General features: G+C 36.6%; 2 protein-coding genes across 15 annotated transcripts; both read left to right on the top strand.

The window, feature by feature from the left end:
* The first annotated feature begins 1,338 nt into the window (after window positions 1-1,338).
* Window positions 1,339-4,522, top strand: LOC122297392 (protein DETOXIFICATION 54). Its single transcript, XM_043107441.1, has 4 exons — window positions 1,339-1,779; window positions 2,040-2,141; window positions 2,232-3,125; window positions 3,699-4,522. The coding sequence occupies exons 2-4, from the start codon at window positions 2,088-2,090 to the stop codon at window positions 4,269-4,271; spliced, it is 1,521 nt and encodes a 506-aa protein (XP_042963375.1). The 5' UTR covers window positions 1,339-1,779; window positions 2,040-2,087; the 3' UTR covers window positions 4,272-4,522.
* Window positions 4,523-7,591: 3,069 nt separating this feature from the next.
* Window positions 7,592-21,831, top strand: LOC122297390 (serine/threonine-protein kinase prpf4B-like). 14 transcript variants are annotated; one of them, XM_043107432.1, is made up of 18 exons: window positions 7,593-8,073; window positions 8,634-9,940; window positions 10,024-10,184; window positions 11,134-11,330; window positions 11,908-11,976; window positions 13,310-13,382; window positions 13,734-13,890; window positions 14,012-14,303; window positions 14,398-14,512; window positions 14,939-15,102; window positions 15,277-15,351; window positions 15,474-15,654; window positions 15,798-15,886; window positions 16,287-16,351; window positions 16,842-16,893; window positions 17,006-17,030; window positions 19,091-19,112; window positions 19,397-21,831. In XM_043107432.1, exons 1-14 carry the CDS (start codon window positions 7,714-7,716, stop codon window positions 16,332-16,334), a joined length of 3,288 nt encoding a protein of 1,095 aa, XP_042963366.1. In that variant the 5' UTR covers window positions 7,593-7,713; the 3' UTR covers window positions 16,335-16,351; window positions 16,842-16,893; window positions 17,006-17,030; window positions 19,091-19,112; window positions 19,397-21,831. The 14 variants fall into 14 exon arrangements, with proteins under 14 accessions (XP_042963361.1, XP_042963369.1, XP_042963366.1 ...); XM_043107434.1 differs by lacking the exon at window positions 19,091-19,112 and having other exon boundaries at window positions 19,915-21,831; XM_043107431.1 differs by having other exon boundaries at window positions 19,091-21,831.
* Window positions 21,832-23,499: the final 1,668 nt, after the last annotated feature.

Here is a 23,499-nt window from a genome sequence, read left to right as displayed (position 1 = left end):
ACGCGAATTTGTTCACCATTATGATACTGCTCGAATGAAAGGTTGAGGTTGCTGAGTTCATTGGTAATATAGTGAGTTGCAATGGAATCGCGATACCAAGTAGAGTACGAGAAGGAACTTGGTGTTGTATGATTGGCAAGAATGAAGGTGAGGCATGGAGTTGATATGCATGGTTGAATCGATAGTAACACTGCAATACTACATGACCAATTTTATTGCAGACCTGGCAGGTAGGGCGTGGAGCTTGAGAAGCAGTGGAGATGTTGTGGAGACATAGCTTTTAATCTATTGCTTGTAGACTTGTAGTACTCCTATTGTCACATAAATGAAACCCACGATAGAGATGGATCCTATCTATCGAGATGATTCATGGCTAGGCTTATTATAAAGAGGGAAATGTGATCGCGACCAATATTAACATGACATGAAAGGTGGGAGTATTGGAGTTTGGATGATGCTAAAAGACAGATTTTTTCTTTTCTTTTCTTTTATTCATTTTTTAATATCTTTAAATATTTTTTTAAAAATAAATAAATTCAATAATATTCACTTACTTAATCACTAAAAAAACAAAAACAAAAACAAAAACAAAAATCAGTAAATCTTCGATAAACCATCTATTCAAACAATATTATCCTTGTAGTATACAAGTTAAAAAAGATGCCCTTAAATTCAAGACCTTAAATTGATTAAGAAAGATAAATAAGTGTCACAATATTTATTGTTATTTATTTACAATATTCTAGCATTATTGAATATTGAATGGACAATATTAGGATGACTACTAAATGTACACACCATATGTGCACGCAAGTACAAATGAGTTTTTAAAATTTTTTTTAATTAATTTTTAAACATTCTTAACTATTAAGAAAAAAATAAATAATATATAAATTTACTAATAATCACTTTCTTAACTATTAAAAATATTAAAAAAATAAAGTGACGTATTTAGTGGACATATTTAATAGTTATATTGTCATTTTCCATATTGAATAAACGTGTTAAGATTGACTTAAAGTGTCTATTTTTTTCTATTAAAAATTCAGAAAAATAAAATGAAGTTTAAATCGGATAAAGGAATAAAAAACATAACGATATTCCGGAGCTTTGATGGGTTGGGCTCATGGATCCCTAGCCACAATCAAAACAAACACTACCAAATCTTATTTAGAAAGGTATTAATAAGAGGTAAAAATAACGAAAACTTTCCAATTGGCCCAAAGGACAAGACCCATCCATCCCAACCGACCCATTCCTCTCTCTTATGGTTTTCCCTCTCTCTGTCCTCGCGCGCGCGCTCTCTCTCTCCCCCTCTCTCTCTCTCTCTCTCTCTCTCTCTCTCTCTCTATCCACCTTCTCTCTTCCCAACTCTTTTTTTTTTTTGTCTGCACAACAATAATGAAAAGCTTAAAACCGCCCCGTCTCTCCCTTTCTCAGTGACCCGTTTTCCTCTCTCTTAAACTTTTTTTGCCCAGCCTTCTATTTGTTTCGTCTGCCCAAGCTACTTGTAGGTCGCAGTTGCCACCATTATCAAGTCCATACTGCTCTTTGCTTTATTTTGTCTGTCGTTCCCCTCTATAAATATCAAGGTTACAGAGGTGAATCAGGCAAGCTATACGTATAGTATTGTCCTCCTTTGGCTCTTGAATTTACTCAAACAGGCAGCCATTCTCTGCTTTTATTTCATACATACATCTTCCAAACCGAAAGCAGCCGCTTCATATGCCTATTACCTTCTCCCACAGTTAAGACGGTAGTTAAGAAGGAAGTCTAAAGGTGGGTTTTTGTGCACAATCTTTAAATACGTAAACGTATTTTTTACTCTAACCACTTGCAAAAATGAAGATTTGATTGAAAACAAGATGGAAACCTTGGTATCCGTTAACTTGGTAGATTATATGACATTATAACAACTTGAATGAAATCAATACTGGGTTTTATGTTGTGTATTGCTTGACCAGGCTTTCTTTATGTTTGAAAAAGTAATCAAAACTTTGAGTTTCATTTGGTTCACTTCGTGATTCACTTTCTTGCAGGTTACATTTATACAGGAATCCATTTCTCTAAGCTACAGAAGTTAGAAAATGGCAGATGACGACGCTGATTTCACTTCCCACAAATCCCCGTCTGCTTCACAGGTAACCAAATCACAAAAGCCCAAGACTTTGTCCTTGCGATCATTCCCTCTATTTAATTTTACTTCTGTACACATTATTTCATACAAACAGGTAGTGGAAGAACTGAAAGAGCTATGGCTTATGGCCATGCCAGTCACGGGTACCAACTTCATGGCCTTTTTTAGAGCCGTGGTATCGGTTGTGTTCTTGGGACGGCTCGGCAGCCTAGAGCTCGCCGGAGGAGCACTCTCTATCGGTTTCACCAACATAACCGGTTACTCTGTTCTCGTCGGCCTCGCCTCAGGGCTTGAACCGGTATGCAGCCAAGCCTACGGTAGCAAAAACTGGGACCTACTCTCCCTCTCCCTCCAGCGCATGGTCTTCATACTCTTACTCGCCATCATACCTATCAGCCTCTTGTGGGTCAATCTGGAAACCATCATGATTTTTCTGGGACAGGATAAGGAAATCACTGCAATGGCCGCAACCTACTGTATCTACTCCCTCCCGGACCTCTTAACGAACACGCTGCTGCAGCCGCTAAGGGTTTTTCTAAGGTCGCAGCAGGTGACCCGGCCCATGATGTACTGCTCCCTATTGGCGGTGACCTTTCATGTCCCGCTGAATATATTCATAGTAACGGTAATGGGTCTGGGAGTCCCCGGCGTGGCTATGGCTTCGGTGCTGACGAACCTGAACATGGTTGTGCTGATGGCAGGGTACGTGTGGTGGACGGGGAGGAAGTCCGGAACGGAGTTGAGATGGACAGCCGGGACATCGATCGATTTAAAAGGCATGTTGTGTGGGGTGGGACCTCTGTTGAAACTAGCGGTGCCGAGCGGTCTGGGAATATGCTTGGAGTGGTGGTGGTACGAGATAGTGACGGTGATGGCTGGGTACTTGCCGAATCCAAGAATAGCAGTGGCTGCCACTGGGATTCTCATTCAGACCACTAGTATGATGTACACTGTCCCTATGGCCCTCGCTGGATGCGCCTCCGCCCGAGTATGTTTTTCTTACCCATTTTACTTGTATCATGCATGTACCCATGTTACTTTACTTTTGTTCTGTTTTCTGTTTTCCCATTTGTGTAAGGTTCTGGTTTAACCCGGATGTGGACCGTTTGGCCAAGTAAACAGCTTCCGGAGACTATGTAACTGGCTGAAAATTGATATCCAGATCGGTGATGGGTCTTAAGAGTTTATCCAAGGAACCTATTTTGGAGTGATTCGTGCTATTTCAAGTAGAGAAGTTGGGGAGGACTTGGCTCAGAACTGGGTTACATTTGTTTTGTTGTGCCCAGTTGGTAATGCCCGACTCGGTCGGACAATCCTTTTCACTTGTTCATACTGACTCGGTTTTTAGTGGGATTGGAGATTTTAGGCTATGTGGTGGAGTCACAGCTTATTGCTAGCTGGGTGGATTGAAAATGGGAACTGACTGATGTCACTGATCCCTTTTTTTTTTTCAAAATCATATCAGTGGGGCTTAAGAAAATGTCGGTCCTAGAAAATGCAGACCATAGGATCAAATTCATGATGTAAGTCTTGCGGTTTTGATCATTTCTTGTGCATGCAGGTAGGGAATGATCTTGGGTCTGGGAAGCCATACAAGGCCAAGTTAGCAGCCATGGTTGCATTGGGATGTGCCTTTGTGATAGGCGTCATCAACGTGACATGGACGGTGATCCTCAGACAACGATGGGCGGGCCTCTTCACAAAAGACGAGCTAGTCCAAGCCCTGGTTGCATCTGTCATGCCTATCATGGGACTGTGTGAGCTTGGAAACTGCCCACAAACCACAGGCTGTGGCATACTGCGCGGCACGGCACGCCCAGCCGTTGGTGCACGTATCAATTTGTGGTCATTTTACTTTGTGGGGACGCCTGTGGCGGTGGGCCTAGCCTTCTGGCTGAAGGTTGGGTTCAGTGGGTTGTGGTTCGGACTCCTCTCTGCTCAAGTGGCTTGTGTTGTCTCAATCCTCTATGTTGTGCTATTCCGTACGGATTGGGAGGCAGAGGCTTTCAAGGCTAGGGATCTCACTGGGTTGGAGATGAATGCATGCAATGGAGTAACTGATGAAGAATGTGAGAAAGATGAGGAAAGTAAAAGGCTGTTGGTAAATGGGAAAAACAGAGATGATCTCTGCTAGAGATAGCATTAGAGAATCAGTGGGATTAATCTTTGGGATGTGGGATAGGTTTTTTGTTTGCTAGTCGCTTTATGGGTGCTCTACTGATACTACTTGGATTTTGTGTTTGGGGTGGTGGGTTTGCTTTTTAATCTGTGAAATGTTGTTGTCGTGTAACTGTTTTTTCCACCCTTAATAGTGTGAGGGTCGCTCCCCATGCAAAAGTGTGCATATTTTGAGAAAGAATGGCCTACATACATATTGATTATTGATGCTGCTCCCAAGTGTTTTGTTTTTTGTGATGCTAGTTTCTAGATGTTGACCAGCACCATGTATTGCCGTGGGTGCATTTTCGAGTGAGAGCTGTTTCAGAGCAATAGCTCAGAAAATGTCCCTGGCGTTGTCAAATCTCGTTATGGATCAGCAGAATAATTGGAGCAAGTCTGAGTCACTCCAAACGTGTCAATGCGTCACATCTTTTACAAAAGAGAGCAATAAAGCAAATCAAAGTAAGGAAAACTATAATCACAGGCTATGCTCGCTAAAGCAAATATGTGTTGGCAAATGTTAACAGTACTCCTGCCCAATTCTGTGTCTAGTATATCTTGTGTCAGGAACCCAAAACAAAAAGAGACCCTCCAGAGCAATATTGGCTACATGCAAGACAGCTTCTGCATCTGAAGGAGAGGATTTTGATGGACAAAAGTTCTCCCAATAGTCGATGTAAGAAGGCTTTCCTGTCCAAGAAAAGTAATTTAATTTGTGTTCAAACATGAGCTTTTCGCCACGACGCACAGCCAGATATGTCAATGGCAGACAGGAAACTTTAGGTACCAAGTAATCAATATATGCACTGAATATTGTCTGCGTATGTCCTAGTTGCTGTTTTGCAAATTGCAAGACTCGGATTTTTCAGGACTTCAACACCAATGTTGTGATCGAACATGCATGAGTTTTTAGAAACAATATATGAAACAGGCATTTATCAACCACGTTTGAATGTTTCTCTACTGAACCAGCCACAGATATTTCAAACAAAAACTGTCGCAAAAGCATTAGACTACCAAATTAATCATTTTTCCAAACACTTGAAAAAAAAAAAGAATTTGTGACAGCCCATTATGGTCTGCGGCTCTGCCTCTATCCTCTCTTTTCTGCCAAATGACACGCAAACCAAACAGCTAAAATTGGTGCTAGTTTTTATATCCATAATAATGAAAAACACAAAGAACCTGCAAGAACAATTCCCAATATCTGGGAAATAAGAAATAAATGGAAATGAAGAAAGAGTGAGAAGAAAAGTCCCCGACCATGCCACATGTACAGGTACAGTGGCCTCAATTATGTGGAGAAAAGCAGAGTGGTCAATTCTGTTGGCTCCGTGTTCATTGATTTGATGTCTTTAGGCTCCTTTTTGCTTCTATTTGCTACTATTTCCATCGTCTGGGATTTTATTTTGGTTCCATCTTTAATGAAGATCTTGTTGGTCACGTGGGCTGTGGCTTCAAAAAGGTTTACCATAAAGGGTATATCATGGGATTCTTGTTTGATATGATTGGGGGATTATGGTCTAAAGTTACCGACTTCAGCAATTAAAAGGATAACCTTCCCATAAATAAAGATCCAAGGGGGTGTCTTTATATTTCACCAATCACCTATGAGTAACCTTTTCTTTGTATAAAGACGTAAAAATAAAACTTTTATGTATTAATGGTCAAGTTTTTGTATGCTATCCTATCCCTACTATTTGCCCAAATGTCAGTCTCTGGAAGCTGGTCTGGACAATGAGCAAAATTTATGAAAGTAACTCCTGTAAGATGATCCCACCTCCTCAACCCTTTTGAGGAAACTTGTGGGACTATTACCATTAATAATGTAAAAGTATGACTGTTGAAATATAGGAATCATATCCAAATCTTTTGAAAAAGTGATGTGACAATACAAACAACATAAGATAGGCTTTGTCAAGTTGTCCATGCCTTCACTGGTAAACTGTTAACGTTGTGTTTCACAAAAAAAATCCCCTTACAAAAAAGACAGGCTTTGTCAAGTAAGTAAAAGAGAAGTGTAGTTAAATTGTAGAAGAAAAGGGTTTGATGCTGGTCTTTCATTTAATTCATGATTACTTCCCCTAGTTAGTACCGCATTTTAGTCATTCACACAGGCAAAATTTGCTAAGTAGAAGTTTTAGATCATTTAGTGGCTATTATCTGCCTCTGCTTTCAAAGAAGCCATGCATCTTTTTACAAACTTCTAACCTTAATATAGTTGTCCAGAAGGATATTCTGATGTATGTTTTCTTATCTCTTCTCTTTCTACCTTATTGTCTAGTATTAGGAATTCCAGAATTGAGAAGTGAAACAATGTCTGAAGGGATTATCACGAAGAAAAAAAAAAAAAAAACCCTTGAGAATTCATGTCCTCGTGTTGCATATTGATGGCAAGGAAGTTTCAAGAAGTTTGGCCATAAAAATCTCCAAATGGCAAAGCATGGGCAGGTTTGTTTACATAGAAATAATCTCTAGAGGTTTCAAATAGATAAATCTCATACAAATCATTATAAAAATATAGACTTTAATTAAAAAAAAGTGTAAACAAACTATTCTTTCTTAATAGGATCCACTTGTTGACAAAATATTTATACGAAAATTGTCTAGTTGAAACTTATATTTAACATTACTCTTTACTCACCAGTCACAAGATTTTATCTTCCATCTAATTCTCTCTTAAGAGTAAGGTCTTAATTATTTTCTTTAAATTTTGTTATAATATAATCTATAAACTTAACATATAAACTCTTATATTTAATATTGAAATTCATATTTATTTTTCACTTGAATTATTATAAATTCTTCTTCTCTCCTAATTTATATAAAAAAAGCTGTGAAATAATAAAAAAATAGTTTTAAGTTAAATTATGGTCGATAACTTTTTAACGACTAATGTAACAATGTTATATATAATTGTGAAATATGTAAATATCTTGCAATCATTTTTAAAAAATAAAAATTTTAAATACAGCCATTTAGCGTATTCTTTTATACACTCTATTGATGTGATTGGTTGTATATTAAAAAAATTAATACAATTAATTACATCGACAAAGTGATAGAGAATTCGTAAAAATGAATGTATACATAATTATTTTTTAAAAAATAAAGTATAATATTAATATATTTATTTTCATAGAAATTTTATATTTATTTATTTATTTATAATAATTATACAGCAGATCCTTTCTCTCTTTCAATTTTAAATTCTCTTAAGATCGAAGGAGTTGAAGGTGTGGGTCCCGCAGTGCCGCACATCGTATCACGAATAATTGTTTATAATTTTTAAATTCCTCTGAGAAGTATCCGCCGCGTCATTGTTAACACTTCACACATTCCCTGTCAGGCTTTCCCAGTTCGTCCCGTCTCTCAGAAACGCGAAGCCAAAATTAAACCCTAACCGTAGATTGGCAATGGCCAGCGAATCCCATGATAAGCACCGGAGGTCTTCATCGTTGGAAGACGATGCCGAGAGGTTCTCGAAGCGCCACACGCATCGTCACCACCGGCATCACCACCGCAGCAAGAAACGAGAAGATGAAACCAAACGTGAGGGTGACGATATCAATCGCGCTTCTCCTTCTCCTCCTCCAGTGGCTATTATTAAATTTCGCCCCGATGACGATGTGGAGGAGGGTGAGATTCTTGAAGAGGATGGTTTCGGTTTCGGTGGTGGCGAGCAGGAGATTGCGGAAAGGAAATCTGAGTCGGACGAAGAGTCTCGGAAAAATGTAACCTCTGGTGTTCACTCTCAATCGGACCGACGGAATCTGGTGTGTTCTGATTGCCCTTATCTCTTAGTGTTCTTCTTTATAACTTTTAATTTTATTTCTGTTTGGTTGCTGAGAAAGTTGAGGAATTTGAGATTTGTAATTATTATTATTTTTGTCTTAATCGAGATTTCTAAAAATAAAATTCGCCTTTGGGTTTGTTTGAATGGGTTTCGCGCAACGGAATTTGCGAAAAAGAACTGATTTTCAAAATTTTTACCTCCTCTCAGTGACCAACAGGAGTTTATGTGGTTGTGATTATTGGACTTCATATTTATTTCTTAATAAATCTTGTGCCACGAGAGCTTGCTAGAGTGACTGAGTCAGTATCTCATACGTTATCTAAAGAACCTGCTTGCACTAGACGAGCATGAGTGAATTGCAAAAGAAGTTTCCCGTAGGCCTCTCAGTGGAGACTGATGGCTTACATTTTAAATTTGTAAGAGCTGGTTACATGTTTTTACTTCTAGCGTAACTGTGGTTCTTTTCTTTTCTTTTTTCTTCTATTCGGATGACATGCCCTTTTAGTTTGTGCACTTAGTCAGTTTTTTCAAAATTGCCAGGGACATCGTGCTAAGCATGGCTCGTCTCATCATGAAGTTGGTGTACACGAAGAAGACATTCTAGGGAACAAGGGTAGAAATATGAAGACACTGGAGGACGACAAGAATGAAGAAGATTTGTTGACTGATTTCAAATTAGATAAGGAAGACAAAGCTTATAGCTGTAGTGGTGTTGGTACTGAGATAGGCAATGAAGTTTCTTTTCCAAGAAACTCAAGTGTTGAGCCTCAATATGGCTCAAGGGGCCAAGTCAATGGAATTTTGGATCACAAAGATGAAAAGATGCGGCCGAGGGAGTCTGGGTCCCCTTCTAAACGAATTGGCAGGGGAAATACTTATTATAATGATGAAAAGGTCGAGGTCTATATAAGCAAGTTAAGCACTCAGGGAAACTCGTCCTCTCAAAGCATAGGTGACCATGAGGAAATTCGTACTAGGAGCAGATCTATGTCAATTTATCATGCTAGGGAAAGATCTCGTTCCCGTAGCATAATAGAAGAGGAGGAGGCCCATTCAAAAAAAGGACGTTACTATGAGCATGATGCCTCATTATCGACTGATAAAGGTAAGTTTGTGTATGCCTCTGATGATGAAAGGATGGCTCGGCAAAGTAAGGATAGACGGCATTATAGTAGAGATGTAGTCAGGGATGTGGACAGGAAACGTAGTCCTAGTTACAATAGGTATATTGTAGAGGACAGGCTTAGGAGTCGGGGTACACAAGGGAGAGAGAGGAGTAGGGATAGGGAGATGCATAGGGAGTTGAGGAAGGAAAAGGAACGAGAAAGGATCAGAAACAGTGAGATGGATAGGGCTCAAAGGAGGGATAGAGAACGGGACAGGAGTAAGGATAGGGATAGGGAAAGGCGGATAGAACGAGATAGAAGCAGGGAAAGAGAGATGGACAGGAATAGAAGGGAGAAGGAAAGAGAAAATACCAAAGACATTGAGGTAGATAGATACGGGAAAAGGGAGAAGGAAAGGGATAGGAGCAAAGCTAGTGAAAGAGAGAGAGTTAAGGACACAGAAAGGGAGAAGGATAGGGACAAAGTTTGGAAGGAGAGGGAGAATGATAGGGAGAGGCAAAATGACACAAAATGGAATAAGGATAGGAGCATTATGAGGGATAAGGAGAAGTATGAATATCTTGAGGATGGCTATGATAATGGAGATAGATATAAACATTCTAGACACTCGAGACATGATGAAAAGTATTACGACCAGGAAAAAATGAAAAAAGCGCATTCAACAAAGGTTCCTGGTTCTAGGAGTAATTCATTGGAAGGAAATAGAGACAAACTGAAAAGGTACTCGTTTTTGTCTATTCTAGCCAAGTCAAGCCCCCTCTCAAAGAAAATATTGATGCACCTGTTTCGATTATTGGATGCAGAGATGATGATGAACAAGGAGACTACGAAGAAGGGATTGAGTTGCAGTTTGGTGAGCAGGAAGAGGAGGATCTCAACAGAATCAAGGAGGAGAGTAGAAGGCGACGACAAGCCATCCTTGAAAAATATAAGAGTCAACCACGATCAGAAGATATAGAAAAAGGTACTTTGATTTTCTTTTTAGAATCGAATTAACATTTCATTTTTCTATTTCATTACACCTGAAGCTTTTAGATATAGGAGATTGACAAGTCATGAGAGCTCTGCCTGGATCAATATCAACTAAAGGTTGATATTGTTTATTGGACTTAATGGATCTTAATCCCCTCAAGTCGATGGGAAGAAGTAAATGTAATCCTTTAATTTATATTCTAACATTCTACATCATGTGTGGAATATTTGATTGAAACGAGGGTGACGTGTTGGAATTAGATTTTGAACTTAGAGCTTTGCCCCAATATTGTGTTAAATCACCTTTTGTCTACTTGTCACAAAAAAAAAAAAGTCACCTATTGTCTCAAAAAGTTTAAGCAGCTGTGAAGAGGTAAATTTAATAATTTCTACTTTATATTTAAACACTTGAATTTTCGAAGATTCAGAGAAGATGATGGATGAGCTTACATTTATAATCCTAGAAATCTTTTTGGTTGCATGTCAGCCTAGAATAGTCTTGGCCTTCCAAATTATCTTATTTTTTGTCTCCAGGTTTTCCCTTTTCTTTCTAGTTGGATGCTCACTCTTGTATTCACCATGTGTACTTGGGTTGTGTCCGTTTTGAGTTTTTTAATTAAATTTAAGTGATAAAAATTTGGTGCTTTTTAATACCACCAGAAATTGAACTATCATTGATCTGGTTGGTTTTAGTTTTTTTCTCCGTGCTGGTCTTGGACTATTCTCACTTTTATGATTGTCATCTTTGGAGTCCAAGATTTCCAGAAAAGAGTTAATAAAAACCCTGTTTAGATTTATTTTGAACAAATAACAAATCCAGGAAAATTTTGGTTTATAAACATCCCTAGCATATGCTTTGATTTTTTTCACCAAATGAAATATTTACTATGTGGTGTACGCTGCGTTACTTCTTAAGTGCAAAAATAATTTCTGTTGGTTAGATAAGGAGCCTGCACATGATCCTGATCAATCGGTAGCTGCTACTGATGTTGTTCCAGAAGTTGGTGATGGTAGGAGTGATGTGTTAGATGTCTATGTCACTGAACCTTCATTTTCTGTTGGGAAATCACCTCCAAATGGGGTTGCTGGTTTGGAGAAGACTATCGGTGCTGGGGGGCTTGGAGAGGGCAGTCCGAAGGTATCTTCATTTTCTCTGAAATAATTTATATAAACTTACAGTGATCTATGAATACAAGGAAAATATTCTCATCCATCTGTTTTTGGAATGTCTTTTTTTTTTTATGAAATCTCCTCAACATGGTATTAATATAGTAGAAAAATCTTTATGGTTTCGGCAATTTGGTTCTCTCTTGAACATTCGAAAATTTGAAATTTCACCTTTTAGGGGGTTGGTGATGTAGTATAATGGTAGAACAAGGAAAGGAAAGTGACTAACAGCAGAGCAGAGAAGAAAATAAACCAGAAAATAAGAGAAGAAGAAAGCAAAGAGAAAGGGGTTGGAAGGGTGGCCGCCGTAGCAAGCATTCTTTTCTCTCCAAAAACTAACTCTCAGATGTTTCATTACAGCATCTTTATAGCAAAATAACACAACCCCTACGTAAACCCTAAAAGTCTATGGGCTAAAGCCCAAGCCCATTAATATAACCCAAATAAAATAACTAAAGCATCAGTAAAACAACCAAAATGACAAAATAATAGATGTCCTCATCAGTTGGCTAAGTTAATATGCTTTTTCTTCCTGTTAATTTGTGCAGAGTGAGAGGTCAAATGACAAGTTCTGTGATGATATTTTTGGTGAGACACCAACAAGAGTTCGCAAAATGGTAAGTTTCATCATGGTTATGTATACCTTATTTGACAATGTATATTGTCCCTTGTTGCAGCTCATTTGGTTGGATGGTTGGGAGTGTAGTTAATTAATGTTCTTTTTTGGATCCCCGCTTTATTTTTTATCCTTATTTTTTTTATTGGCACCGAGTGTCTAGGAACAGCGTCCCGACTAATCTCGGGAGTGCACAGGCCCTCAGCAAGGAGTTTCTCGCAAATGCGCCTAGGGTAATTCAAGGGAAAAATCCCCCCGTCCGATGATCCCTAGAGATTGTTTGCACCTAAGGGGATTTGAACCTTAGACCTAGGGGAAGCCCAAGCCCAAGGCCTTTACCACTTGAGCCAACCCCTAGGTTTTTTTTCTTCCTTATTATATATGCATGTTATTGGTTCAAATGGATGTTAAAGGCCTTGGAGGATATTGTGGTCTGCATAGAGAATGAATAAGTCTAGCAATTTGTTAACATTTTAAATTTTACTTTGTGCCTGTTCTGTTTCATGATTTATTTTTCTTGCCCGTCAAATATTATTCTAATGACCATAGTTATTTCTTTACCTGATTGATTTTCTTATCTGTGTAAGAGCACTAGCATTGGCTTCATCAAAAGCCAATGCATCTTCAAATTTTGATGAATTTACTTAAAATGAACTTGCATTGGATTCATCAAATGGGTATTTGAGAAGCTTTGAGCCACAATAATGTTGCTCTTCCTTCAAATTTGAAGGTCTACTATTCCACCTTCAAACTAATATTTTATTCTAATTTTAATAGGTAATGGTTTTATTTTATTTTATTCTAAATTATTTGGGAATCAATTATTTAAGTACTAAATTAAACTATTAATGTCCATATGGTTAGCATAATTACAAAATATGAAAAAAAAAATAAAAATATTATTATTAAAAAAATAATATTATATTATTATTTTGATGAATCTAATGGCTAATTCAAAGTGGAATTATAGATATGAAGGTTTTGGATTATGAAAAATTTGTACTTCTCATCAAATTTTAAAGATGAATTTGATGAGTCCAATGCTAGTGCTCTAATGTAACATGATTTTTGCCTTTCTGTTTCATGATTTTTTTTTTTTTCGTTTGTACATATGCTGAATATTATTCTAATGATCGTGGTTATTTGTTTACCTGATTGATCTTCTCATTTTTGTAATATAACTGAAATAGTACTTCTATTTATATATATGCTATTTTTTTAGACCTGATTAACACAATCAATTTCATTTTTGTTATGATTCTTGAGCAATGAGACAATGAGTATCAATATTATTCATTTATGTCTATTTCAACACTAAGTTTTGTTCTATGCAGTGCAAAGGAGAGGGTTTACAAATTGAAAGGAGTGGTCTTCGTGACAATTGGGATGATGCAGAGGGTTATTATGGTAAATATTTTTTTTCAAAGTATTAAGTGAACCTATGGTCATATTTCCCTTTTCATTGTGTTTCCTTTGTTGTTTATGCCCGAGACATTTTTTGATTTAAGTTTAAATTTTGTGTGCTCATTCACCACCTTTTTGGTTTAAGTTTAAATTTTGTGAAGATCAGAACTCCTACAGCATCATTATTGGATTACTTGTATTGTTTTACCCTCCTACTGAGCAACATTTTGGAAGTGGACTGATTAACAGAACAGCCTTTTACTTATCCATTTTAGAAGAAAAGTTTTTAAAACCATTCGAAGTAATTTGTGTTGTAGGTGTATATATATGCACTAATGCCCTTTCCATATCCAGGCTACCGGTTTGGTGAAATACTTGATGGCCGATATGAAGTTACTGCTGCTCATGGTAAAGGCGTATTTTCTACTGTAGTTCGTGCAAAGAATCTAAAGGCTGGTAATGATGAACTGGAGGAAGTGGCAATAAAAATTATACGCAGTAATGATACAATGTGAGCTATAATTTTCCCACCTACTGGCGTGGGTGCTTGGTTGGTTGATTTCTTTGTTAAATACTTTCTGTTGTGTGGCCTTGTGTTGGCACTTACTCTGGACTTGACTTATGTGTCATAGGTACAAGGCTGGTTTGGAGGAGCTAGTCATATTAAAGAAACTAGTAGGTGCAGATCCAGATGACAAGCGCCATTGTGTTCGATTTATCTCAAGTTTCAAGTACCGGAATCATCTTTGCTTAGTTTTTGAATCTCTTCATATGAATCTGCGTGAGGTTTTAAAGAAGTTTGGGCGCAATATTGGCCTTAAGCTAACTGCTGTGAGAGCATATGCGAAACAACTTTTTATTGCCCTGAAGCATCTGAGAAATTGTGGTGTTCTTCATTGTGATATAAAACCAGATAACATGCTGGTAAGTTTTTGGCACTGTTTAATGATTTCGCTGGTTCTTCAATTATTTATTTTTCAAACCTTATGTATTTTATTTTTATTTTTATATTTTCCAGGTAAATGAGGCAAAAAATATGCTGAAGCTTTGTGACTTTGGAAATGCTATGTTTGCTGGTAAAAATGAAATTACACCATACCTTGTAAGCCGCTTTTATCGTGCCCCTGAAATAAGTAAGTTCTATGGATGAACAATATTAATTATTTGCGTTAATTTCTGCAATTCATTCTGTTTACCGATCAAAAAAAGTATATTCTGCAATTCATTCTAAAACATCGTCATTTGCAAAGTTCCCCACAGCCACAAATTGCACTTGATACCCCCAATATTAATATGCAAAGAATCCACCTTACTTTCCAAATTAATGACAAAATAAGTATATTTGGATGGGGGACATTGCAAATGTACTTGAATTAGAGTGTTGTTAGGGGATAGTGTCAATGAGTCCGGTGTTTTAAGGTGGAAAACTGCTATTAGATCCATTTATTTTTTTAAGAATGGAAAGGGCTGTTAATGTCTGTTGAACATGTTGTCGCAGATTCCTGTTTGTCAAACTGTCTGAAGCTTAGTAATATGTTTCTGATATGTTTCCATTGCAGTTCTTGGCTTGCCTTATGATCATCCATTGGATATTTGGTCAGTGGGTTGTTGTTTGTATGAGCTTTATACGGGAAAGGTTCTTTTTCCAGGTGCTACAAACAATGATATGCTACGCCTTCACATGGAATTGAAGGGCCCTTTCCCAAAGAAGATGCTCCGCAAGGCAAGTATTCGATTTTTGATTTATTTATTTATTTTATTGGAGATACACTTATCAAAAAAAAATTATTTTATTGGAGATACAACGTGTAGTTACTCGTGTATTAGTGCTACATTGGTATCTTGACATTTGACTTATATGTTGCTGATATCTTCTGTGCTGGTTTTCTTTATACAGGGAGCATTTACAAATCTCCATTTTGATCAGGACTTGAATTTTCATGCTACAGAAGACGATCCTGTTACGAAAAAGGTATAAAATGTGTATTATACCTATTTATCTATTTATTGTCATTTGTGGCACCTATGTTTCTCCAGATTGGAGTTCATATCTACTCTTTATGCTGACGGAACTTTTAACTCCACTCCTTGCAGACTATAAAGCGGATAATTCTCAATGTAAAGCCTAAAGATATATCTTCAATTATTACAGGCGCTCCTGGTGAGGATCCGAAGATGTTAGCCAATTTTAAAGACCTTCTAGAAAAGAATTTTGTGTTGGATCCAGACAAAAGGATGACAGTGTCACAAGCATTGACCCATCCATTCATCACTGGCAAGTGAACCATGTTGCTGATTTTATGACTCCAGAAATGATGTTCCGCTAGATGTTTGTACATTATGGCCTCATTTATTTTCAGTTTCTAATTACTTGGCATTATCTGTCTTCTCTGTGTTGGCCTAAGAACTTCGACACAGTTTTGGCGTGGTTGAAGTCAAAATGGGGTGATGTTTGGTCTGGAGGTCACTTGCTGGCGGGTTCTTTCGTGGATTGTACTGTTTCTATCGTAAGACAACTTGCTGACGGCGTTTTTACAATTGTAATCATAGTTGAATATGGCCATTGTGAAAATTTGTTTGTCTATTTTCATCTGTGCTACAATGATTGTATTTTGTACTTCAAACTTGACTGTTTCTAATAAATCTGTGGGAAAATCAATAAGCACATGGGTGTATTGATGCCCTATGAGTTGTTATACTGTACTTTTACAGTTTAAATAGTGCCTCTTTTCCAAAAGTATAGCACTTCTCTTGCTTAACACTCCCTCATTTTGCGTATTAGTTTCTAAGTTGAAGGCTTACTGTATGTTCTTTCCCCTTCAAATTTTAATCTGTATACTTTTTTCCTTGTGGTGCTTTATTTGAGTTATCTGGCTTCTAGTGAGTCTAATCTAGTGTTTCATTCAGGATGTCTGCCACTGCTTTGAGGCAACCCTCCACTGCTTAGATGCTTAAAAGGCACCCAGGAGAAGGTACCTTGGTTTGTTTAAGGGTGATTATTGTGACAGCATTAGAAGTTGATATCTTGATTATGTTTCAAATTTTAAATCCTACACCATTTGAAAATAGTTGCTGGATTTAAACGGAAATCCTTGAAAATATATATTTTTAAACACATTTAGCTGTGATGGGATGCTTGTGGGAAATATCTGTGTACTTTTATGTCTGACGTAATATTGTATCAGTAATCTGAGACGGATATATATAATCTGATTAGTAAAATTTGCATCTGAATTTTAAAATGTGCTAACAAGCTGTGCTACCAAATTCTTTTTGGATGTGCCAGTGGTCCAGTGTTGTGACATTTCTAGAATAGACGTGCCATAATTTTTCAGAGTTTGCTTGTTTGTGCGACAACCTGTGTTGAGCACTTTAATTTTTGTATTAGTTGTCTTCTCTTTACATATATCAATAGTTAATGACGTTGCATTACATCTGATTCATGGTCTGGTCATTCTGGAGGCACTTGCACTGGAGGCCTACGGCTGCAGTTTTGATAAAAAAGAATTTATTGGTGAGTAGTGCTGTTCATAATTTTCTGTTCACCTTTTTTACTAGGTTAGAGGCTATCTACTTCTGTATTTTGTTGAAAAGATTCAATTTATTGATTTTACTTGTCTTTGCAGGGTACAGGATGCTCCTGTAATCATTGTAAGTATATTTTCTAATTCCATTTTCATGTTTTATTTTTTTCCACTTTGCACAATCTTTGGTTCTTTGGTTTATGATGTTTGGTTTCTTGTGATTTTGATTTTTTTTTATTCATGTTTTTTTTTCCTTCTAGATATTTGGTAAGCTCCATGAATTGATTTTGGGTTCTATAATTTTAGATTTGTAATCAATGCCTCTTAATGTGAAAGCGCAAGCTGTGGTGATTAATCATTATGAGGCAAGGGATAAGCCTTAAATTACAAGGTGCAACCCCTTTTGGGTCTTGAAAAATATTAATGTATGTACAATTGAAAACTTTATAAAGTACTGAAATTAAGAAATAACTCTGATTGATAAACGTTTTCTTATACATTTCAACCTTACAATCTTGTCCAAGACATTCAAGGTCTGTGATTGTATCCTCTTGCATGTAAGTCAGAGGCTCCAGTTTAAGGAAGACTAATATGAGTTATATGATCACTGGTCAAAAGAAGAGGTAGGAGTGGTGATTATATCCTAGGCCCAATCATTGCCCATATTCCAAGATCTCACTTGATTCATGAATCTGCCTCCTTTGTTTCAGAGCATGCGTTAACCTGCTTTTGGTCCTCCTTTGCTATTGCTGCTTTTTAGCCTCATCTAAACATTAGCAAAAGGTTACCGTGAGTGGTTGGGGTTTTTATTGGTTGACGGGCAATGTTCCATTTAAATATTTTGGTTCTCTGTCGAGAAATTTGTTGTTTTCTGTCTTATGATTGAAATAAAGGTTGGAATGTTGTTTGTTGGTAACTGTACCCTGTCTTAGAATTGAACTAGCTTTAATAGCACAAACCGAGTTGAAATGTTGCTTGCTGGTATTATAGCCATTTCCCAGAATTGATTTAGCTTAAAATATCATTCCCTACCTACACAACAAATTTGGATACTAACTTTGCTTCCCAAGATGCATGATTGTAATGTATGGTATGCTTTCCGAGCATCTGAAGACAACTATTAGTTAAAATCATGGAGATATGATTGGTGTCGTCTGGCAAAATATGTGATTGATAAAGGAGTAAATCTTCTAGTTGTATCGATAATGTAAGTTTTGGTGATTTACGGTACGATTTTCCTGTTTGTGCAGATATTTGAATTTACAGTGTATTGTGTTTTTGTCTCTCTGTCGTCATCATTTTGTGGTTGTGATTGCCTAATTTCATATGTTCTTAATGCAGGGTTTTTTTAGTAGCATAGCTTATCTGTTCATTGTAGCCATGATTGTTTGTATTATGGCTTTTTCCCCCTCGTTATGGTTTTCATTTTTATTGGGAGTCAAATTTGCCAAACATGTGGTACACCATGGAGTTAGCTACCTTCCCCAGTCTTCTAGTGACTAGCATTCTCTTTCTAATTTTTTTTTTTTTAAATTTTCTTTGATAAGTAAAATAGGGATTTTATTAATGAATAGAGGAAGAAACTTCAGTACATGGGACATGTATATAAAATCGACTTGACTATCAAAGGAGAAAGGGCTAGAAAATCCTGAAATTTTGAAATAGAGAGGGTAACATCAGGTTGGGAAATTGAGCAATGCTACAGGATGACGGGTTATAAGAACAAAAGTCCTGCATTCTTTTTTAACTTGCACTATCTTTGTTTATGGAATTTTATCCGTAATCAGGTGAAGCATCTTGGAATAAATCATGGTATTGATAAAAAATAATTAAATCATGGCTGACAACTTTTTTGCAAAACTCAATAGAATACCTTCAACATCGTAGCTATTGAACTAAAAAACAAGTTTTTATGAAGAAAGTGACAATTTCAGATTTGGTTATTGATGTTGGACGTATTTGGAAACCTGCTTGATTTTTGGGGTTTGCAAGCTTGTGATTTTTGTGCGTGTTCTAATAGTGGAAGTTGGAAAGGCTGGGATTTGTTAGTTGTTTAGGTTGATGAACGGCTTATCATGAGGAGAGATTAGTTTTCTTAAATGTCCGGTAGCAGCTGGTTTGAATGTGATTTTTTTTTTTTGAATGTGATTTAATGGGGGCAATTGTTGGCAAAAACGCTGGGACCAGTTTGGGTGCAAAGGCTTTGGAGGTATGAGATATACTTAACCCTTTTTTTAAAGGAAAATAATTTAGCCACAAAGGGATTACACAGAAGTAAACTCACAAACTGATATAGCTTGATGAGGTATGTTAGATTGTAAAGTTACTTTTGTTATAAAGTAAATCTAATGGATTCCATGAAGCCATATAAATATGTGAGTTTACTTTGTATAATCTTTTTGTGTCTGTAGTAGTTCTCTATCTATCTTCTTTTTTTTTTTTTTTTTTTTTTTTTTTTTAATAAAAAAAAATTGTCAAAAAATGAGATGCAAGGTATGGCTTGGAGCTGAAAGAGCTAAGAGGAGATTGAGATTAAGTGGCCGTTCTTGGCATCATGCCATGGTGAACACCTGAGATTTATGAATATAGGAAGAGAAGAATAGTTAGTAACATAGTATGAGAGGATGAGATGGTACGGGAATCATGGAAATGGAAGCAGGACACAGCCAAGGCACATATTTATGGCAAATCTTAGAAAAGGTGATATCAAAACATGCTACTAAAATTTTATTTCGCTTCAAAGAATCCTAGTCTTCAGAAAGTAAAATACTACTAAAAAAGGGTTTTCAAGACCTTGTTTGCTAAGACTTGGTTGCCTATCTGGTCAAGATAAACTCTTGGTTTGGGGAGGTCTGGTATGCAGTTCTATTGCTCTTGTTGACTAGATTAAATTTAATTTGTAGTACTTGGGTTGTGCCTTTTAATGAGATTTTGTAAAAATGTTAATTTAAAATGCACGAATGATTACAACCAAAAGTTCATTTTCCCTTTTCTTTTCTTTTTTGTGATAGGTTCCGCCAATTTTATTGCGGGTGGTTTTGTAGCGCTTAATCTGGATTCCTAGAATATGGAGAAAAAGAAGCTACTAAAATTAATCCATCCTAAAAGCCTACTAAAGTGTCTAAAAGCCCCAATTTTATTTTATTTTTTAAGAAGGGCACATACGTATATTTTGATGCGTAATGGAACACCTACATAGGGGAAGAAATAAAAAGCAACCTAGGGAGGTGAATTGTGGGTTTTTATTTGAGCTGTGCATTAGTGTTGGTATGGTGTAAGATTACATCATCTGATTCCAATCTGATTCCAACCACACAATAAAATAGTTGTAGTGATAACTAGCCTTTTTTTTTTTTCTCCTACCAAATTGTATATGTGTATATGTTATAATCTGCAAGGTTAATTTAGTATAAAGACAGGCTTATGACTATTTTTCTTCTTTTTGAGAGGTACGTATTCTGATGTTTAATGCCTTCTAATATAGGGGCTGCATGAGGCTGGATGTATATGTTGTAGGACTGGTAAAAATTATAAAATTCCAAATTATGCACACTTTAAGGTTTCCCCCGCAGGTGCTATGTGAGTCTCGGTGTATTTGTTACAGGACTAGTAAATAGAGGCAATTTATTAAAAAAATAGTAAGCAACACAATATTCTAGTAAGCATGGTCACAATATGGTCTGTGAATTCTGACTTTGGCATATTTCTTCCAAGATATGGTACGCATTTTTTTATCAAAATGAGAAATACTCTAGCTACAAAGAGATTACACAAAAACAATCCCACAAACTGATGTGGTTCGCCAGATTATAAAGTTACTTTTATTGTAAAGTAGATTTAACGGATCAGATGAAGCCACATCAGTTTGTGGGATTACTTTTATGTAATTCTTTTGTGGATGTAGCAATACTCGTTGATTGTCATATAGTTCGCTCAGTTCTATTTCTATGTTCATTGTGTTTCATGTAACCTAATATAGCCCTTTATAAAACCCTTTCTCATGAATTGGCTTGTTTCTGTGTCACCATAATCTGCTTGAAAGCTTTTTTTGTTTTCCTAATTTGATATTACGGAGGCTTGATTGACATGGATTTATGATAACATCTGATCAACTTATATATATATATATATGCAGACACACACACAAGTACGTGTATATATATATGTCTGTATGTATGTATGATGTGTTATGGATGCTGACACCTAATAGACTAATAAGCTGGAGGTCTTTATAATATCTTGCATCTCTCTTTGTTTTTGCTTTTGTTTCCACTGGTACTGGTACCATTAGAGGGAGGAAGAGTGGTAGGTTCCGTGGGTTAGATTCTTAATGTCCAATCCAGCTGGCAATTTGAGTTGAGTATGACTCAACAATGGGATAACAACTCCCACCCGCCAATTCTTGCTGTGGTGAACCTGTTCCCACTAATAGTGAGGCTCTCTTGTTTTATGCTTGCTTTGGCTGATTATGTGCGCGCACATTTAGCAAAAGATGTTGAAAGTTTGCAGGTCTTTGATATAACAGATGTTTTAACTCTAGGAGGAGTTCAAAAGATGTCAGTGATGTTGGTAGTATTACTATTCCAACTTGATAAAAGTATAGTAGCAGTGGTATTGTTGGAGGTTCATCCATTTTCTGTTTTTGCTTATGGTAATGTTGCCAAAATGGGGCGATACTCGTATACCGATTCATATTGCAAAGGGAGAAAGCTATGTTCAATGTTCATATCTTCCAAGGAATCCTTTGCAACTAACATTCTCCTTACCAATGATGGGAAAATAAAGCTTATGACTCTGAGCAATGGCAACTTAACGTGTTGAAGAATTATTATTGCAGAGCCACTTATCATCAAGTTTGGTGTACAAATGTATCTAACGGTCTAACCTGTACGATACGATTTCTTAATTGATATCGGCATTTTGCTGTATATATTCTCTCTCTATGCTGATCTCACCGTATCATTTCCCATTAAAACGATTGAGGGTGCAAGACGAAAATATAGACCATTTTGAATGAGGGCTATCAACTTTTTGAACCTTCACTCATCTACGATGATACCTGTCCTCTCTGTCAGATTGATAAAGCATTAGAGATCCCAAGGAGATTTTCTTACAACGAACTAGCCTTTACGAGAACAATCTTTTCTGTAACTGTACTCGGTTCCTAATTCCTATACATCAGGCAATCTAAATCATGCAGAATTTAAGACCAAAAAGATTAAAATGATTAAAATCCATGAAAAGGACAAATTGTAGCAATTGGATTATACTTCTTGTCCTACCAGTACGTTTGAAGGGATCAGAATCGAACATGATCTACTTTTGACAGCTTGTGTTGCGACCCTGTAGCAATGATGTGTTGCACGAGCTAATCTGCTTCTAAAGATGACCTGTTGTCCGTATGAACACAAGCTTTCTTTTTAACTTTTTGGGTAATTTCGGCTATTGGCCCTCCAATGAGGAGTAGAGAATTAAATTAGGATTGATTGGTCTAAGGAAACTTAAGCGTTAAGAAGCAGGCATCTTGAAAGGTTTGATTGTTTGGAGTTTTGCCTTTGGACATGTTGAACTTTAATCACGAGTTGTCTTCTTAATGTGTCATACAGTAAAGGTTACTCTCAAGACAGTAGTAGTAACTTGTTGGATGTCATTAAATCCATGGGTAGATAGATTGTCGGTAGTCTTCATTTGTTCGTGATTCACCACCAACCCTACCGTTCACATGTAGTAAACTGAAAATCAGGATCGAGTAAGGATTACACTTTGGTAAGTTGATGAATGGGATCAAACTCACTTGTGTCTCCATGGCATGCAATTGAAAGCATGGGAAAGTTGGATTTACATAGAAAGCTGCTGCTGGGTAAGTTTTCAATTATTATGGGCCCCATCGTAGACTTTAAGATGTTGGCTTCTGTTGTACAAATAATAGGTTTCGTATTCTAGATTTCATTCATAAGAATTTTCCCCACGTAAAACCTTCCATGTTTTTCTGAACAATTTCCATGAAACAGTCAAGGTTTGGATAGGAAGAAAATTGAGGCGAGTTGCGATGGAGTAAGTATTTAACGCATTATGATCTGGATTCTCATCACCCTCCCAAAACAAAGAGGGAACGGGTCTTGTTTTTCCAGATTTCTTGCCATACTGGGTTAGAGAAGGTATTGAGAAACTTCCCAAAGGTTCAAAGGGAAATAAAATTGAAACAGTACTTGTCGGCTGCACTCATATCAGTTTTATAAACTTCTTGTTATATGTTGAAACTATTTGATAAAACTGTCTCACCTTTCTTGTTTATTTTATTTATTTTAGAAATGATCCGAAGAAGACGTATTCTAACCGTTGAGATATTGGATTAAAAAAAAAAAAAAGGTGATACAACACGATCTTAATTAATGGTCAGATCTTCAAGCATTAATAGATGTTAAATTTGGTAGTTTGGAGGATTAAGCTCCATGCGTTGAAAATTTAATTAGTTAAATATTGCCTAGTTAATTATTATAAGAAAAATGAATATTTGCGACCAATTATTTATGACGAGAATAATTATTATAAATAATTTTTTTATTAATGCACTTAGTATTTGGAATTTAAAGCTG

Source organism: Carya illinoinensis, chromosome 15, assembly GCF_018687715.1.
Source record: "Carya illinoinensis cultivar Pawnee chromosome 15, C.illinoinensisPawnee_v1, whole genome shotgun sequence".
Classification (NCBI taxonomy): domain Eukaryota; kingdom Viridiplantae; phylum Streptophyta; class Magnoliopsida; order Fagales; family Juglandaceae; genus Carya; species Carya illinoinensis.
This window is presented reverse-complemented; position numbering and strand designations above follow the sequence as displayed.

What these genes read in the sequence shown, in the direction of transcription:
- LOC122297390 (XM_043107426.1), top strand. Translation starts at nt 7,714, where the DNA reads ATGGCCAGCGAATCCCATGATAAGCACCGGAGGTCTTCATCGTTGGAA. An exon ending in AATAGAGACAAACTGAAAAG is followed by an intron (nt 9,941 to 10,023) that starts GTACTCGTTTTT and finishes TATTGGATGCAG; the next exon opens with AGATGATGATGAACAAGGAG. An exon ending in ATACGCAGTAATGATACAAT is followed by an intron (nt 13,891 to 14,011) that starts GTGAGCTATAAT and finishes TATGTGTCATAG; the next exon opens with GTACAAGGCTGGTTTGGAGG.
- LOC122297392 (XM_043107441.1), top strand. Translation starts at nt 2,088, where the DNA reads ATGGCAGATGACGACGCTGATTTCACTTCCCACAAATCCCCGTCTGCT. An exon ending in AATCCCCGTCTGCTTCACAG is followed by an intron (nt 2,142 to 2,231) that starts GTAACCAAATCA and finishes TCATACAAACAG; the next exon opens with GTAGTGGAAGAACTGAAAGA. An exon ending in CTGGATGCGCCTCCGCCCGA is followed by an intron (nt 3,126 to 3,698) that starts GTATGTTTTTCT and finishes TTGTGCATGCAG; the next exon opens with GTAGGGAATGATCTTGGGTC.